The 17747-nt window shown below is 31.6% G+C and overlaps 1 protein-coding gene across 3 annotated transcripts in view; it reads left to right on the forward strand.

Annotated features, from left to right (window-relative positions):
* Window positions 1–17747, forward strand: part of LOC130636487 (uncharacterized) — a 64708-nt gene that overhangs the window by 13010 nt on the left and 33951 nt on the right. For 2 of the 3 annotated variants that reach the window (XM_057446223.1, XM_057446224.1), the window contains exons 4-30: window positions 454–531; window positions 1446–1589; window positions 1926–2074; window positions 2157–2265; window positions 2589–2710; window positions 2832–3180; window positions 3275–3343; window positions 3435–3554; window positions 5657–5824; window positions 6660–6763; window positions 6868–6946; window positions 7285–7548; window positions 8345–8580; window positions 9466–9685; window positions 10154–10327; window positions 10788–10877; window positions 11811–11995; window positions 12593–12722; window positions 13387–13527; window positions 13614–13736; window positions 13933–14060; window positions 14149–14233; window positions 15531–15680; window positions 15937–15998; window positions 16626–16673; window positions 16806–16977; window positions 17351–17665. In XM_057446223.1, the coding sequence (XP_057302206.1) occupies window positions 454–531; window positions 1446–1589; window positions 1926–2074; window positions 2157–2265; window positions 2589–2710; window positions 2832–3180; window positions 3275–3343; window positions 3435–3554; window positions 5657–5824; window positions 6660–6763; window positions 6868–6946; window positions 7285–7548; window positions 8345–8580; window positions 9466–9685; window positions 10154–10327; window positions 10788–10877; window positions 11811–11995; window positions 12593–12722; window positions 13387–13527; window positions 13614–13736; window positions 13933–14060; window positions 14149–14233; window positions 15531–15680; window positions 15937–15998; window positions 16626–16673; window positions 16806–16977; window positions 17351–17665 (4014 nt within the window). The remainder of the gene's footprint in view (window positions 1–453; window positions 532–1445; window positions 1590–1925; window positions 2075–2156; window positions 2266–2588; window positions 2711–2831; window positions 3181–3274; window positions 3344–3434; window positions 3555–5656; window positions 5825–6659; window positions 6764–6867; window positions 6947–7284; window positions 7549–8344; window positions 8581–9465; window positions 9686–10153; window positions 10328–10787; window positions 10878–11810; window positions 11996–12592; window positions 12723–13386; window positions 13528–13613; window positions 13737–13932; window positions 14061–14148; window positions 14234–15530; window positions 15681–15936; window positions 15999–16625; window positions 16674–16805; window positions 16978–17350; window positions 17666–17747) is intronic. The other variant, XM_057446225.1, reaches the window with a different exon arrangement.

The following is a 17747-nucleotide window of genomic DNA, read 5'->3' on the forward strand; positions in this document are numbered from 1 at the left end:
CTTATACAGTGCTTTCTTCAGTTCTCCACAAAATATTTCTGTAAACAACCCAAAGATAAATATTATGAAGTATTTTAATGGTAACAGTAGGACTAAATTAAATTTAGCTATGCAAATATAAGTTTTAATTATTGTCTCGTGAATATAGAAACTTGTGTAGAAATCAGTTGCATAAATTTCAGAAAATTTCTTATGCTCTTGCTTTAAACCTGCATTTTGTTTATCTTTTATTATTCTTCCACAACTTAAAGATACAAAGGATTAAATATTAGGCAGATGAAAACAGTGCTATCCGTGCATTGGTAAAATACTGCCAGATTGGGAGCACTACTTGATTTACAGTTATCATAACTGTGAACTGCGAACGAATCCACTTTACTACATATTGTTACATAATTTGCAAAAACATTTGGGCAGACTTAAACTTTTGTTTATTATTCTTGTACATTATAGACTGCATTGAAAGTTGATATACAGCACTACCTGAAAAAGATTCATGGTAACCTTCCAGAACCCTTAGCTGAAATTGAGGTAACAGACACAACAAAGTCAATAAAAGTGTATTGTATCTGCTATTTTGTGTGTACATTTTAACACTTTTATTAAATTGTGCGGAGATAGACAAAATGCATTAATAAACTTTGTACCCATGTAAAAAAGCATATTTAATGAGCTACGTGTGTGGATTTTGGAATTAAGCTACCATTTTGAACAGACAGGTAATAGCTATTATAAAGATTACCAATAGAAAAGTTCATTGGGTCATGTTCACACATCCTTTAAATTCCATGGTGATGCACCTGTCCGAACAAAGTTGATGAATATATCACATTTGCTATTCTGTGTGACTGTGGCACAAATCTTTTCTTGCGTACTGACTATTTTTTCTGTCTATGAGAAATCAGAACGTTCAGCCATCCCATACATACCTTAAGGAAATTAATTCTTGCAAATTTTTCAATTTTGTGAAAATTAGTTTCCCGCAAAAATGATTTATAGAAACTTGCTATCCACAAATTTGCAAAAATTAATGCCCACAAAATTTGTTTTTTTTCCCCGTTTAAAAAACCATACTTAGAACTACATAAAATATATGTAATGTGAATGCCAATTTCAGTTGTGTTTTTTTCTATACCCTCTAAATAAAAGCCCTTAAAAAATGGGTGTAAATTAAGAAACAAAATGTCATCAAATTATTTTTTCGTAAAATGTGCCAAATTTAATTATCGCAAAATATTAAGACTTGTGAACTGTGAAAATTATATGTTCCTGTTAAAATTAATTATTGCAAACATTACTCTGAGGTACATCAGACATAAAAATTTTACCTGTTGTACGTATTCTGGACATTACTTTTTTGTGCATCTTCAGCATGAATCCACCTGTGTGACAGCGAACAAAAAATCATGTATCTTTGAGTAATGATTAACTGTGTTTTTTATTAGTTTTGGAGAGGCAGAGCTTCAATGATTGAAAATATTAATGCACAGTTATCCTCATCTCAGATAGTTGATGTTTTAACTGCACTTGAAGATGCTGGAAGCAGTTATGCTAGATCGTTCCATGCTATTAAAAAAGAAATTTATAAGGCAAGATTATTTTATCATCTACAATGATACCTTCAAAATTTTTGATACAATTTTTTAAGCTATATTTGGTTCGAACTATTTTGTATTTCAATTCATGACTTTGACTTTGCTGCGACTAAAAAGCAATTCTAAATTGGAAATTTGGGTCCTTTTAATAAAATAAAGTAGTCGTCAAGCGTAAAATATGAGCCCTAGCTACAACATTGGCTGATAGTGATAGACGACCTATTCACAGAACAGTTAGCAAAGTCAATCTGGCAAAATATAGCTAGCCCAATTTTAAAAGTTAGGTGGGCTTAACACTTTGATTAAACTTCGAAATTGTTATATTTTTAGGCAGAGGAAGAAGTACTGCATAATCTTATTTACCTTGGTACATTGGAAAAATATTTCGAAACTATGACAGTGTCATGTGACTCTGACGAACTGACATTGTGTTTCAAACCAATGATGCATACATTGCTTCTTATATGGACATATTCTAGGTAAGAGTATTTTGATGTTGGAGTAGGAAATTCACATCCACATAATTTTATCAAGGATTTATTTTTGTATTTTTATTCTTAGATTTTACCATGCTCCTGTCAATATTAAGCGTATGCTAACTATGATATCAAACCAAGTTGTTGCAAAAGCGAAGTTCATTATGGGTGATATTTTCATTGAGGATATTGAGGTATTTTTTTGTTTTTGGATAATACGACTGTACTAACTTATTTGTACTAATTTTAATAAAACAAAAGAAAGATCTGTTTCATGCGTATTAATTTTTGACGTATTTACAACAAAAACATGTTTCACATGTATTAATTTTTGTGCAAGACTATACTCCCTCACAAACAACAAATAGCTATGTCCTTCTTGACCAGAGTTGAGAGGAAGTGAGATAATGGTTTCATTAACCTTGCATTTCTAAACAATGTGCAGTGACTTTACATTTTTATTTTTTTTATTCAATGACAATCATACCAACCAATGTTAAACTGAATAACATTTTAGAGTAACAAGTATCTAAAAGAATCATTAAGGATTTGTGCAGCATTTCGTGGAACATATCTTGACACAAAAGATCAAGCTGATGCAATTAACAGATTAAAAGTTGAAGAGCAAGCTGAATTCAGGTAATTTAAAACACTTCACTATGGCCAAGAGCAAAGAAACTGCTTATAACCTATAAAGTTTAATTTTAATTTTTTATCAAATGCCTTATTCTTCACAAAAATGACATTAAAATTCTTTTAGTGATGACCAAGTTGGTGTTGTTTGGCACAGCTCAGTGTATCGCAATGCTCGGACACAAAGAGGTGTTGGCCTTTTCACCAAGCCTAAACATACTGGTATGGTAGAATTGGAAGGACGATGGGAGAACTCCCCATGGCCTGTTCGAACAAGCAAAGTGTTCGCCATTTTAAATTCATTTATGGAAAGATGCAATGATGTAATAGAGTTGGTTGCAGCTACACAACAGTTTGACAAAATTAAAATGGCGACCGATAATAAAGGTGCTGGTGATGTTAACACAAATGAACAAATTATTGAAACCTGCGACATGTTTAGCCAAGCCTTAAATGTTTTTAACAAAAATGTCAAGGTAAAGAAAGTGTCTTGGGAAATTTGTAAGCTCATCAAAGTACCTTCATTTTTATTGTTTTGTCCCTATGGTAAAACCATCATTATTGTTATAGGATGTCTTTGAGTTTGGAAAGCATCAGCAGTTTGAGTGCTCATTTTTTCATTTTCGATCTGTTGTTCAGGTAAGCTTTATACTCAGTTCTATTTAATTATTGAGCTCTTCCCTGTGGACATAATGGGATAACTTTCTGGCTACTAATGTTTTTTTTACAGAATTTGGAAATCCAGCTTGGTTCTATATTGTCAGAAAGCTTGAAGTATGGTTGGGATACTTTGTCAAAACTTCGATTGCTTGATGTGTTTGAAGATATTACTAAAAGAGAACTTATTCAGGTTTTTGTGATCTTTTTTTTTTGCATTTGTTTCATTCTAAATTTATGTTTAATTTGTGGCACAGCACGTAAACAAAAAATTGGCCACTTGAGTTTTTAGTGTTGCTTTCTGTTACCTGCAACACTTTCTTTGCCACTCAAGATTTGTTTCGTTACAAGTAACAATAAATTAAATCAAGTGGGTTTTTACATTTTGTTACAGGTAATAAACAGAAATTTAACAACAAAATGTTGTTTTGTGTTTTGTGTTAAATTATCTTCTTGTTGCCACTTGTGGTAAAAAGTTTGATGCAAACACTTTGCATGTGCAAAATATGCAAAGCAGTATGATAAACTAGTTAATAAGGCCTATGGAAAAATGCACTTACACAAGAAATAAATAAAAAAGATTTGTCAATTTAATTTTGATGATGTGAGCAATGACACGTCCATACACGAAGAAATTTTTCTCAGAATTTCTTATTAGTCTCTACCTGTATTATGTACAGCTTGAAAAGCTGATCAAAAAAATGTATAGGATTACCCGGTTTTGATTACTGGTTAAGCAGTCTTTGTTGACTTCAGCAAAGTCTGGTCAAAGTCCAATAAAAAATATTTTTTTAAGCTGCCTCTATTGTATAGATCTTGAAATGCTGATCAAGAAAATGTATTAAATCAGGTACTTTTGACCGATGCTTAAAGAGATATTGGAGTTAAATGGTTTTTTAATGCCATCATCAACCTAACTGTTTCGAAATGGATGGGTTGATGCAGCTTTTGGTCCCAGGCAGTTCCAAGTTACGCACACAGGAGACAATATCAGTTATTTTCTCCTGTTTCCAAGTTGTTTGGCCCTTAAGTAATAAGTGCATTGTAATGGCTTTTTTAATTCAAATTAAGCATTGATGTTAAATTGATGTTATTGACATCATGACGTTTAATTTGTTAATCACCATTAAAATATGTATTTTTCGGCAACTTCAAAAAAAGCTAAGCACATCCACTATGTCTGTCACAGACTTAGCATATTATTATATAAGGTATATACCATGTTGTAATAAAAATTAGCTATTGAACCAATGTGGCAGCATTAAAATTATCAATAATTAACAAAAATAAATGTGTTACTATTGCCTGAAAAATTGATCTAATTGTGTATTATCACAAACCAGATAAGAACTGATGTTCTTATCTGGTCAAACTGACTCTGATTTTTTAAATTAGAGAGTTCTATTTAGTCTCTTTTATGTTACTTGATCTTAAGTTATATGTTTCTTTGTACTCTACAACATTAATAACAACTTCTCCATCTCTCACTATAAGCTAGTAGTAATGCATAAAGTTTACACGTGAGACAGAATTACTTCAGATAGCAAAGAACCAACTACCATACAATACAATGCCAAATGTTGTTTTGTTTTTGAATAAATAAATAAATCTTAACCCTAATTAAACAGCGTCAAGAAGTATTTAGAGATATTTCATCAAAAGGAATTGTGCTATAATACTATAATATGTAATTATTATGTTATTTCTTGTTCACAACTTTCTTTATTAAACGACCTAAGACAACCTACCTAAGACAACAACAATTCCCCTCAAAAAATGGCAGACACAGGTGAAAAAACCACAACACAGGCTCTATTTACAAAGAAAATAAAATAAAATAAAAACTGTTTTATTGTAGAAGAACTACTTTGCTCATCACTAACATACTGCCTGGCAGTGAGCAGAAATCGATCTGCGGTCCCCAGAATATTTATCATAGCACATCCGTATTTCATTCTCAACAGAGAATACTTCACCGCGATCAGACCTCTATCATGACGGGCGAGTATAATGCGTAGAAGAACTACTTTGTTCATCACTAACTTACTGCCTTGCAGTGAGTGGGATTCGACCAGGGGTCCCCAGAACTGGGAGCCGCAGATGAACCCACTACACTCTGTGCGGAAATATGTTAGTGATGAACTCAGATAGTCTATCCGGATGGTGTGTATACATAGGTGAATATTTATCATAGCACATCCATATTTCATTCTCAACAGCTGGGGCTCAGCAAAAAGTGTAGTTTCAGCTTATTGAACAAAAATATCACAAAATGCTCTAATGTTTACTGTTTAGAAAGTCTTACAAAGCACTTTGTCACAATTTGTTGTTGATGTAATGCAACAAGTAAAGGCAACAGAAGAACTGTTTTTAAAAGGAGTTACCATCACATCCAGTCATTTGCATCTACCACCTCTTACCAATAAGCTATTATGGCTGCGCTCTCTGAACAAACGGATAGAGGTTTGTAGTGTTTGACTAATGTTTGTTTAAGAAAGCTTTGTTGAAAAGAAAAAAAGGTGTAAGCTAATAATTTCGTATAGGACACTGTAATGTTTTGCTCATTCTTTTTCAAGGCCATTGCCACTAATGTCTCTCCACATTCCCTATCATAAATGAGTGTTTTCTAATTAAGATAAAGCAACACCAACATATGCTACCATTATTTTTAGAAAATATTTTTAATCCTTTTGTGTAATGTTGATTTGTGTGTAATCATCATTCATCATTCTCGGCTTAACGTCTGTTTTCCAAGCTAGCATGGGTTGGACGGGGTATATTAATGACCCTCTTCCAATCTGATCTAGACTGTGTTAGATCTAAACTCAACTTCCTCTGCATCAAGTCTGTCCTTATAACCTCCTGCCAAATCTTTCTCGGTCTGCCTCTGGGCTTTGCCCCAGGAACTATCAAGTCTCTAAATTTGGATAAATTCAAATTGAGCTGCTTAATGGTCACTGAGAATGCTAATTATATCCTTTTATATTGGCACACGTTACCATCAGTGAAATCAAAAAATATGCATGTGTTTGAAAAGCATATTTAGAATAAAATTGACCCCCAAATCACTAAAGATCTGATTAGTATTGGCAAGCATCAAAATGACCCAGATTTTTCTATGTGTCAATCTGTCTTACTGGTATACCAAAAAGAGTTTATAAAAGTAGCGTTCTGATACATCATGAATAGGCTGAGTTTAGGATAATAGATTTGTATGGTACAGTTAGGGGTGAAATTGTTTAATGTGAGAAGTTAATAGGTATACATAATAAATAATTTTCATAATTTTCATTTATAGCAATTGGTGAAACTACTGAATTTAGTTGCTCCCATGTGCTTCAAGGGTGAGCTTGGTTGGAAGTTAAAAGATTCTTTTCATGTACTTTCTAAGGATCTGAAAAGGTAACTCTCCACCATCAGTATTTTAAAAACACTAAAAGATTTATTTAGACGATTACTACGGACCAATGTTGGTGAGCGTTATGACAGTGATGTATTGTTTATAGGGATGAACGTGATGCTATTGTTGCTTGGCTAAAGGAATTTCACATTGGTATCTTGGATAAGCTAAATGAACCTATACTTGTAAGAATGCATACTTCGACATTAGTCACGTTTTAGTCACGTTTTAGTCACGTTTGCATTATTCTGCATACTAATTTATCACCCAGTTTGGCAATCAAGGTGCAAAGATTTCAGGATCTGTTGGAGAGTTTTATGACCAACAGAGAAACATATTTTTATAAAAAAACAAATTTTTTTGCATTGCAAGATGTCATAATCCTGAACCTAATGATCCCTTCGTGAAACTTTATATATCAGAATATGTTTATGTTTAAACATATTATTGCATTATAACCGCGTTCATAGCTTAAGGTATAGTATAAGACCAAATATTCATGTGACATTTAATCTGTTTTTAGGTTTATGGTTTAAGTAACATTGAAGTAAACTTAGATGACAAACTTTTAAAGCAACTAAAGGAAATACATTACTTGATTTCTCCACCACTTAATGTTGACATTTCAGACGAAATCATGCAGAAAGTGAAATATGTTGATGTAACAGCTATCCGCTCTCATTCCATGAGATTGAGTACTGCATTGTGTCAGTATATTACTGTCCTGAATAAGTTGAAAGACATTGAGAGACCCCTTGTTAATGATAAATTGATCAGAGCTGAGGAGGTTAGTTTATGAAGCTGGTTAATCTATCATTTCTGTAAATATATCTGATGTGGATAACGAATTGATGATTATCAATTTCTTTGTAATTTAGTATCTCTAAAAAAAGCTAAAACTTTTAACTAAAATATATCTTTCTTATCACATCACCAGAATGTTTAGGGAAATGCTGTACTTATAATAGCAGAAATGTTATTTGTAATATAGTTTATGATTTTCTGATGGGAAAATATGCCAAACAAGTTTCAAATAATAGACCCCTTTATTGTAATGTTTATCAGCCTTGAAGTATTTCACGCTAATACATGGCTTCACTAATGCCAAGAAAATTTGATTTTCTGATTTACGTGATAACCGTGAAAACATAATGCGGAGCGCATTTTTCGAACATTTTTAATCCAAGTATTATCACTTCTTTTCAACTAACTATTGTTTATCACAACACCTACATCATTTTATCAAACTCTTTGATAGTAATTACACTAAAATAATTAGTTGTAATTGCCAATAAAAATCCTCCTATGTTGAAAAAATTAATTTTAATTATTTTGAAGGCGTCAGTTTATTCCTAAATTTATTTGACATTTTTGGTAAAAGTTATAACCACGTAGTCTAATTTTTTAAACAATGAGTAAACGTTTTTTCTGAAGTGGAAGGTAACATTCTTTGGTTTAGAAGAAATAATTCAAAATTTTGTCATTATGCTTGTACTCTTATACTGTGTTTGAGTCCAAAGTTTTCTTTGCGTTTTTCCATTTTTAAGTTTTTTTTTATCCGTGTTTATTTTATTTCTTTGCAGCTACTGAAAGAAGGGTTAAACAAGTTAACCTGGAAAGATATTAGAGTTTGTGATTACGTGGAAAATGTTGTTCATTTACTGTGTTATGATCTTTACCAAACTGTGCAATGTGTCCAAGAAAATTTTCACAGCATTTCAGTGATTGTAAATACCTGGACAGCAAGAGTGCTGGAATTGCAATATGCCGAGCAGCTAGTATTTCCACACAAAGTTGAGGAATTGAACAAACTAAAAGTGTAAGTTTATTTTTAAAATCATATCTAGCTTGTGTTTTTTTATAACCCTAGTTCATTGAGTCCTGGAGAAATCCTACAAAAATAAAATTTTGATGAATCAGCAATTTTTGAATCAGCTATTTTTATTTAAAAATTGTGAGCTTGTGATCAAAATAGTGATGATTATGTGGTTTTGATCAGTGGTTATGAATATTTGCTTTTTGTAAAAATTGTTTATTGTGTAGACCTTGAATAAGGGTCATGTGTTTTGATGAACTGCTCGGAAGATGTTAGGGTTTAAAGACATCATTAACCTGAATTGGTTTAGGGAACTAATGTAGTCTCAGTGGCCTCTAGCTGCCAACATGGTGTTATGGTGACTGACCTCACAACCCTAAAATATTGACATTGAACAACTTTATTGATGCAATTACGTAATTTTAAAAATGGTTAATTTGTCATTCAGTAGCAAATGAGACGTATGTAACTATTACACAGCAATGTCCAGGATGTCTCTTATACGATTCGATATAATCGCTTAATGTTTACTATAGAAGAAAATTACTCATTTTTTCTTATTGTTAAGGACTTGTTAACCCATTGGGCTGCTTAGCTCATTGCACCTATTTTTTACTGTCATAGTACTGGCATTGTAAGCATACCATGAAGTTTAATGTCTGTGTAATTTTTATGTAAAATGCATAAACTTTTTACTTTATTTAATTTTTGTTGAGTAGAAGTAAACTTAACAATCATTTTGTTCCCAAGACACGCTATAGTGCTCTTTAAACACTGCTAATAAAATTTTTTTGTCACAATCAAATTGGGAAGAGTTACAAGAAAGAAATTTCGACCAAATTTTCGATCTTAGATCAGTACAAAATTTATACTTATTTTTTATTTAAGGTATGAAGCAGATGATATCAACGTAAAAATAGTATCTGGTCACAAAAAAATACATACGCTACTTTCTCAAACCTTTGAGGCTTTGCATATCAGTAGATCTTCTCCACAATGGCTTGCATATCTTCAACATGTTAATAGTATTGTTCTAAATGGTGTGCAAGAATCAGTCATAACGTCATTGCAAAATTTGTTCAACAATATGGTAGTAAAAAGCCTGAAGGTAAAATGTTACATAATCTAGTCGCTTAATTTAAAGGAATAAAAACATCCTAAGTGCTTTAGGCTATGGTGCAATGCTCCTGTAAAAAGGAAATATAAATACTGCTTTCATGACCTGTTTGTTTTAGCTTCTTTTTTGATAACGCATATCCAATATTATTTTTGTTACTTATATGATGTTTATTTCAATTTCACAAGTAAGGTGCAAAGAGTTTAGGATTTGGCGGAGAGTTTTATGAACAACAGTAAATCATTGAAGTCTTTTGAGGGTCCTGTAAAATAACAATCAAACAAATAAACAAACAAACAAAAAACTAAAAAGCAAGAACAAAAAAAATAGTTTTTGGTAACAGTTGGTATAAATTCTAAGAATAATCTTTGCTAATTAATTATCGATATAAGTTAATGTTAAGTTCTTAAAATATTTTAAAAATACTGAGAAAATTTTTCTCTTGTCTCGATTTACTAGAACGACGGAGATGTTTTACCTTTGGTTCAGTTGGATGTTCACCTAATTGGATCAATCATATATTTTTCACCACCTGTTGACCGTGCTTTTGCTACGCTCTCTTTGGCAGAATATGTTGAACAGTGGTTGGATGGTATATTGGCAAGGCTAAAATTGATAAAGTTTAATGATCAGGTACTAACAGTGTTTGTATTTTTTGAAACATTTTGAAAACTGGTAATCAATTATCAATAACAATTATTAGAATTCTGATTATAAAGGATACCACATTTGAAAAAAAATCTATTAATCATTGTTGACATGAAGTAAATGAATAAGAAAGGCTGCACTTTCTCAATACGCCATTCATATGTGTAAAAGAAAAATTAATAATTTGTTGTGCGCTGCAAAAATATGTTATGCCAGCCTACAGTACCCCTTAAATGTATCTTGGTATCCAATAGCTTCCTTACGAGGCTTAAACATAGATTATGGGGTACCATTACATTTGTAGCACTGCAGCGTAATGATAGAACACTAAGCTGGCCTGACATCATAGGTGTAATCAAACATTCTGTGTGTTGTACATAAGCTATGCAATGTTGTATTTTTTTCTGAGGATGTAGCTAATATGCTTTTTTCATTATTTCATTAGGAGAATCTAAAAGATTTGCACAGTAGGGAAATCGACGTTATGTTACATCATATAAAAGAACTTGTTAATGAAGCTACTGCTGAATGCAAGGTTAGTAACAAATTTATGCTAAAGGGTATTAAAAAACATTTAAGGAAATTGTATTTACTTTCAATATTATTTTTGTTATAAAAAAATGGACCAATAAAGCCTTATGATCTTGACTTGTTTATTTTCCTGAGCCCATGTAAAAGATGAAAGATTAATGTAATGGCTTTAAGGTATAATATGGAGGATATAAAAAATAGACACAAAGCTGTCAATCAATGAGAATGTATAATTCTCTTAATTGATTTATGATTTCAAATTGTCACAGAAAACGTTGGATTAAACATTAACATTTCTCCACATAATGCAGTCAAACATTTTCCCAGTTCATTTTTAAATTATGAATTGTGTCCTGAGAAAGTTTTATCCCCTTACTAAGAACTTTTAGAGCTTCAGGCTGAAGTGTGCAGATTATCTTTTACTTTCACTGCACAGAATAAATATTCCTGACATTTTATGTTGTGAGCTATTGCAATTAACCACTGAATAAATTTAACATTGGTTTGAGTAACAAGATTTTGCCTGTAAAAAATCAACCACTAGCATTTTGGCTCCTAGACAAGGCTAAGTATTGTAATATAGCTGATAAACTTCATTTGTAACAACTAAAAAGCTGTCCTTTGTAAAACTTTGTCTTTGTTTTATGATAGTTTCTTTAGTTAATACTCAACACAAATGACATTGCAAGTACAAAGTGGTGTTGTTTTTTAATTGTTAGAATTTATAAATTAAAAAAGAAAAAACAATTTAAGACCTGAAACACTACAATGCACTTGTTCTTCAATTAACTTGAAGTTATCATTAAACTTAATAGTGATAACACCCATTTGTTTACACTCAAGTGAGTTCATTAAAACTAAAAGTGAAAGCATGACCTCATGCAGTGTTGTTGGGTGTGATAGAGTGTAATGTTTTCTTTGTAAACCTTTTTTTTAGAATTTAACCAACATTTTTAAAGATTACGCCTTTCTGTGGACGCAAGATGTTAATCATACATTCAGAGAATTTCTTAAAGGTAACATCTCTAACCGACCTTACTACCAGTCAAATGCAGAAGATACAAGGTCACAAGCATCTGCAATGTCAGCATCAAGATCACGGCTTGATTTCAAAGATAATTGGTAAATCATTTAGCTATTATGATTTGCACACTTTCACACTATTTGGCCCACAATAGGCTATTGTGGGCCAAAACTTTTGCAAAGAATGAAAAGAAAAGTGCTGAGGAAAATAAATATGTGCTTTTAATTCTTTGTGATACACAATGATCATTTGCAACTGAACTTATCAAAAAAATAGCAGAATTGTTTCGAGCGATGACATTGTGGTTACCACAAACGTTTTTGATATTTATGTTTTCATTTTTTTAATTGTTTGTACTACCTATTTCTATATAATGGTTGTTGCAACAGAATAACTATTACCAAGGAATTAATGACAAGTGGCCCACAGTACTCCCAGTCTACAGCTGCAGATGTTTTTTTTGCCAAATACAACTTTTTTTGTGAACTGACTTCATATTTTCAATTCAATTCCTACCATGTAAAACAACTATTCTAAAAAAAATATGTCAGTATAAACAAATTTAGGATGTTTTAGAAGTAACAAATATATTCAGGTTCTAATTTTAAGTGTGTTCAGGATATTTTAGGTATAGCTACCCTGCCGTGTTACTATAGAAGAGCACGGATGATTAATCAAGGATTATTTGTATGTAGTTCAGGTACCTCATCAGTTGCTACCATGGGTGTAATGGGCTTTGGTGAAACGAAGTTTTTGAAAACGCCCAATGCAGAAGACGGTTGCCCAAATTTGGATGATTTTGATAAGGAAATAGAAGTGTTTCAAGTAAACAATTTATTCATGTTTCTTTTTTTATGTCTTGTCTAATTGTTTAACTCAAGTGTTAATTTTCTTTAAGAAGATATAATGAAATGCTAGCTTCTAATGGATAGTTATTTTTACACCACAGACATATAATTTTGAAGTAATTGGGATCATCTCAGGAATTGGGTTATTGTCTTGCACAAAATATATTTGCTAGGCCAAAACATTTAAAAAGAAATCAATCTTCGAGAATCATGGACGAGATATTTGTTGACAGAGATTGTTGACAAATTTTAACAAGTGATACTTGTGAAATATCAACCCATCGAATGTCATAACAGATGTAGGACTTTGAAGCATAGCATATTTGGTTATATTTGAAGTCTTTAATAAAGTTGATTGTTGCTGATGTCAGCATGGCCCTTTTCTCTAAATCCCAAGGCCTTTCCCAAGCCTTAATGTGGGTTGTTCCATGAACCTATATCTTTAACTACAGGGATTTAGGTGCGTGTATCTATCCTACATGCCTGAAAAAGAGTTTCTTCTGAAGCTACGAAGTTTTACCCAATTTATGCTTACATTTGTTTTAAAGAATAGCCAAGACTGTAAACTGTCTGATTGTTGATACAGTTATGATACAGTATTTTTGTCTGCATAGTTCAAACTTTGGTATTTTACATTATAGAGAGCCAAACATGAACTGTCATCAGCCAAATTGACACACGATTTGCGATGGATACGTATAAATTTTCAACCAATTATTGAAACAATTCAAACATACGCCTCAAAGTGGATGTATACTTACACCAAATATCTTGCAGACCAGGTGATTAGTATTGACACAATTCTTTTGTTTGGGGTTTGCTAATTTCTAGACTGCATTTTAATTTGCTCGTTAATTTCACTCAATAGGTTCAAGAAACACTTAACTCATTGGATGTATTTCTCAAAAGAATCGGGCCTGATGTTGAAGCAATAACTGGCAAAGAACAAGACATACATTCTTTTATGAAGCTAATGAGGATATTTAATGAGGTTGTTGTTTAAAGTGTTTCCCTAAAACTTTTTTTCAGGTTTCTTTACTTTTGTTATGCAGTCAATTTCATCAATTTTGTCAATTTACAGTTTCGTCAATTTGCAACAGATTTCGTCATTTACAGTCAATTTCGTCATTTGCTATCAATTTGACCAGTTACAGTCAATTTACAATCAAGTACATTTTTACTTTTAGGTGAGCAAACAACAGGTGGAAATTGACAACAAATTTATTGCCATGAAACGTACCATCAATTTACTTGAGAAATATGGACAAACTCTGCCAGAAAAAACTCAACACTTTTATAACGCTGCACCTGGCAGGTATCTTTATTTTTTATTTCATAATTTTACATATAAATCTTCTTTGAAACGGTAAATTAGAAAATGAGAAATTTGTATTATGTTCTAGATGGGACAATCTTAAGATGAAAGTAAATCAGGCTAAGCAAGTGTTGGGGCCAAAAATACAAGCTGAAGAAAGCAGTGTTATAAAGGTTTTTTTACTGTTAATACTTTTTATTGTCTTATAATTAAGAACTTCCCAACAAATATTTCAATCATATTTGGAATCTTGGAAATCTTCTATTCCATATCCTTTTTTAGTTTTGTTGACAAATCTTTTCTTATTTTCTAAGTATTCCTTTTTTCATTAAGTAAACTACCAGAGTAATAATTAGAGTACACAATATCCAAAGTTCGGTTAAAAACTGATTGTTTAAAGTAGTTAAATGCTGTGCAGTAAAATAATGAAAATGACACAGCCGGAGCAATTCTCTAAAATAATGAAAAATTTAGCAATTAAATGAAGGTTTTGCATAATACTACACATAAAATCATGTTTTAAAGAGTCCAAATTAGAATAATTCCATGGAAAAATTATGGCCTGAAAAAAAGATTTTAGATTAAAAACATATAGTATTAGTTGCATACTTGAGCCAATTTTTCAGTAGCTATATCATTTTCCAAACATTTATTCACATTAAGTTGTCGAAATCAAGCAAATAGAGAAAAAAAGAGATGTGTATTTCTGATAACCACGATAAAATATAATTGGCTCAGCAGAGCATGATATACATCATATTCGAAGTGCCATATTCAATTTTCAGAGTGCGAAATATTAAAAAGCTTTTCATATTGGCTAGATTACTATATAAAAACCAACAAAGTCTTGTGTTATTTCATTCATTTATGTAAAAGATTAGTGTATGGAATAGCTTAAAATGATGATAACACTACGTGACAATCAGGTAAACACAGAAGCATGAAACACTCATTAAGTTCAAAACAACTTCTCAAAGCAAAACTATTTTGTAACACTCAACATATCATCAAACTCCAAACTTAAGGGATCAACCAAAGAAAATAAATATAACTTGCTTTAGAAATTGTCAGTTGTTAGTTTATAGTTCCAAATTGTCACAAGAAATGTTAAATTTAATTATAAAACGCTCCTTGAATAGTGCTGCATGTCTACATATCGTTTTAGTTTTAAAAAATTAAATGTACTTTTTTTTTGAGTTTCTGAACAATGCTCGTGGATGTTATATGTTTCAAAAAACATTTTATGCGAATAATATTTTTGCTAGCAATAAATTAGTTATCGCACATACCTTGTCCAATATGTTGTATCTTTCTCGTTCTTCAACTTTTGCAGGTGTTTCGCTCCCCTAAAGGCATGTGAATTAATTCTTCTGCAAAAGTAGAAGAACTCAAAATTAGATGCCATATTGGACATGGCACCATGGCATGATTCGTACATATAGTTTAATTTTCTGTTTCCTTGTGTTTTAGGTATTGACAGACTTTAAAGAACAGTGTGCTAACATTCAGTCCGAAATGGAAGATTCTCAAGTGTATAACCGCTCTATTGTAGTATCTGCCGCTTACACACTTATTCATCAATTTCAGAGTGAAATTCATCTTCTTGAGTCTGAAGCCCAGGTGGACATTGTTTCTTTTTGACACATGCATTGATTTAAAAAACTTATTTTTTTATAAGAAGAATAAAGTTTTATCAGGTCTTGTTATAAAATTGCGAAGTTTTTCCACAGGATTCCCTTCCCCTATTCATTGTAAAGTGGTGCTGTTTTAAAGACATAATTTGTGACTGAAAGGCGTGGAAAAACATAATGAGCTGGAATTTTTGGACAGGATTGTTATTTTGTTTTAACACAACTTTTATTTTTGCTTATGTCAGGATTTGATTGAATTGCAAGAGTTGTTGGAAAAGAACATTGTGGATTTCAATATCATCAACAGGTTAAAATGTTTACATAATTCACTTAGTAATAGAGATCTATTATATTAATATACAATTCTCCGTCTGCCTGCCTACCTGCCTGTCGGCTTCTCTGTCTGTGACAGGTAAAACGGATATGTGTTTTTTTTTGAAATTGCTGAAAATTTCAATTTAGGGTCATTGATAATGCTGTTTGAGTATCAACGCGTATTTCACATATTCACAAAGAAATTCAAGCATTCACAAAATTTCACATTTTAAAATAAAATAAAAAAAATTCTCACAAAATATACCAAAGTCAGCTATTTGCACAAACTTATCTGAGATCGGAAGATCTTTATCCCTCCTTGTATGAGAGTACTTCTACAATAGCGATGATGTTTAATATTGCAGCTATTTTTGCACCTTTTTCCAATACAAATTCTTAAATTATTAAGAAAAGATCAAACGTAGTGCTAAAGTATGTCTTTAATGATTACTTCTTTACTTTCAATTCCCAAATCTTATTTCACTTATACTTTTGTGTAAAAAAAATTACAAAAATAAATCTGTTAGTGTGATAAAATGAGGAAGGTAATATTTTTCCGAAGTTAAATAAAAAAAATGTATGATAATATTATTTGTAGCATTATTTCTTTTGTTTTTAGTATGTTTGATGAATTATTATGTCTACGTCAAGTTTGGGATGCTTGCAGGTAAGTCCCTGTTGCATTAACGGTAATGTCGTTCGATAATGTTGTTTAAAAATAGCTCTCTATTCTATTAAAAATGGTAAATGAGAAACTGTATGAACATTTTTTTGCCTTTAACATTTTTTTTTCATTTAGATTAATTAGAGACCAACAGATGGAATGGAAACGCCATCGTTGGCATAAGATTAAGACAAAGTTATTAAAACGTGGTTTAGATGCTCAATATGATATCATAAGGAGACTTCCTGATAAAGCACATGGTTGGGATGTCACATTAAGTTTAATCGAAATGATAAATGAGTTATATGTAAGTGCTAGTATAGATTTTTGTTTAAAGGATAACATAATGCAATACTTAGAAGAAATTATGTTTTCAGATATTTAAAAAAAAAGATGAATTTAAAAATGCATGTCTTAAACACGTCATCTGTATAAGCTATCTGCATATGTCCCTAGCATGTGGGTTTTTTTCGCAGCTCCCAGTTCTAAAATCAAATTTGTTTGGTACAAGGCAGTATGCTAGGGATACGCAATGTAGATCCTTTTTGTAATTATTGTGTGTCATTTTACAACGTTAAATTGTAAAAAATTTTTGCAGTAAATTACATGCATAATTGAATTACTTGAAACTGTGAAAAAGCTGGTAGGATCTTCTACATGTTAATTCTCATTTATTTCAGTCCTGTATTTCAATAATGGAAGATTTCAGTAAAGTATCACTTCGGCCTTGTTATTGGAAGCAGTTCATTCGGTTAATGGCAGGTGCAATTAATATCACCCATGATAATTTGATAAAAATGAACTTAAAGAATCTAGCAGAACTAGGATTGCATCATAATGCGGAAGAAGTTCACACAGTCATAAAGAAATCTTTGGAAGATGTTAGCATTGAAAATAAGTTGAAGTTGTATGAGGAGATCTGGTTAAGCAAGGTGTTTGAAATTAAAAAACACACCCGCTTGGTTTCTGACTCAGTGAAAAAGAATTCGTTAACTGTAAGTGCGATGCATTTGTAGGTGAACATTTATGATAAAATCATTGACAGTTGACTGCATGTAATTCCTCACCAATTTTTAG

This window comes from Hydractinia symbiolongicarpus, chromosome 3 (assembly GCF_029227915.1).
Source record: "Hydractinia symbiolongicarpus strain clone_291-10 chromosome 3, HSymV2.1, whole genome shotgun sequence".
NCBI lineage: Eukaryota > Metazoa > Cnidaria > Hydrozoa > Anthoathecata > Hydractiniidae > Hydractinia > Hydractinia symbiolongicarpus.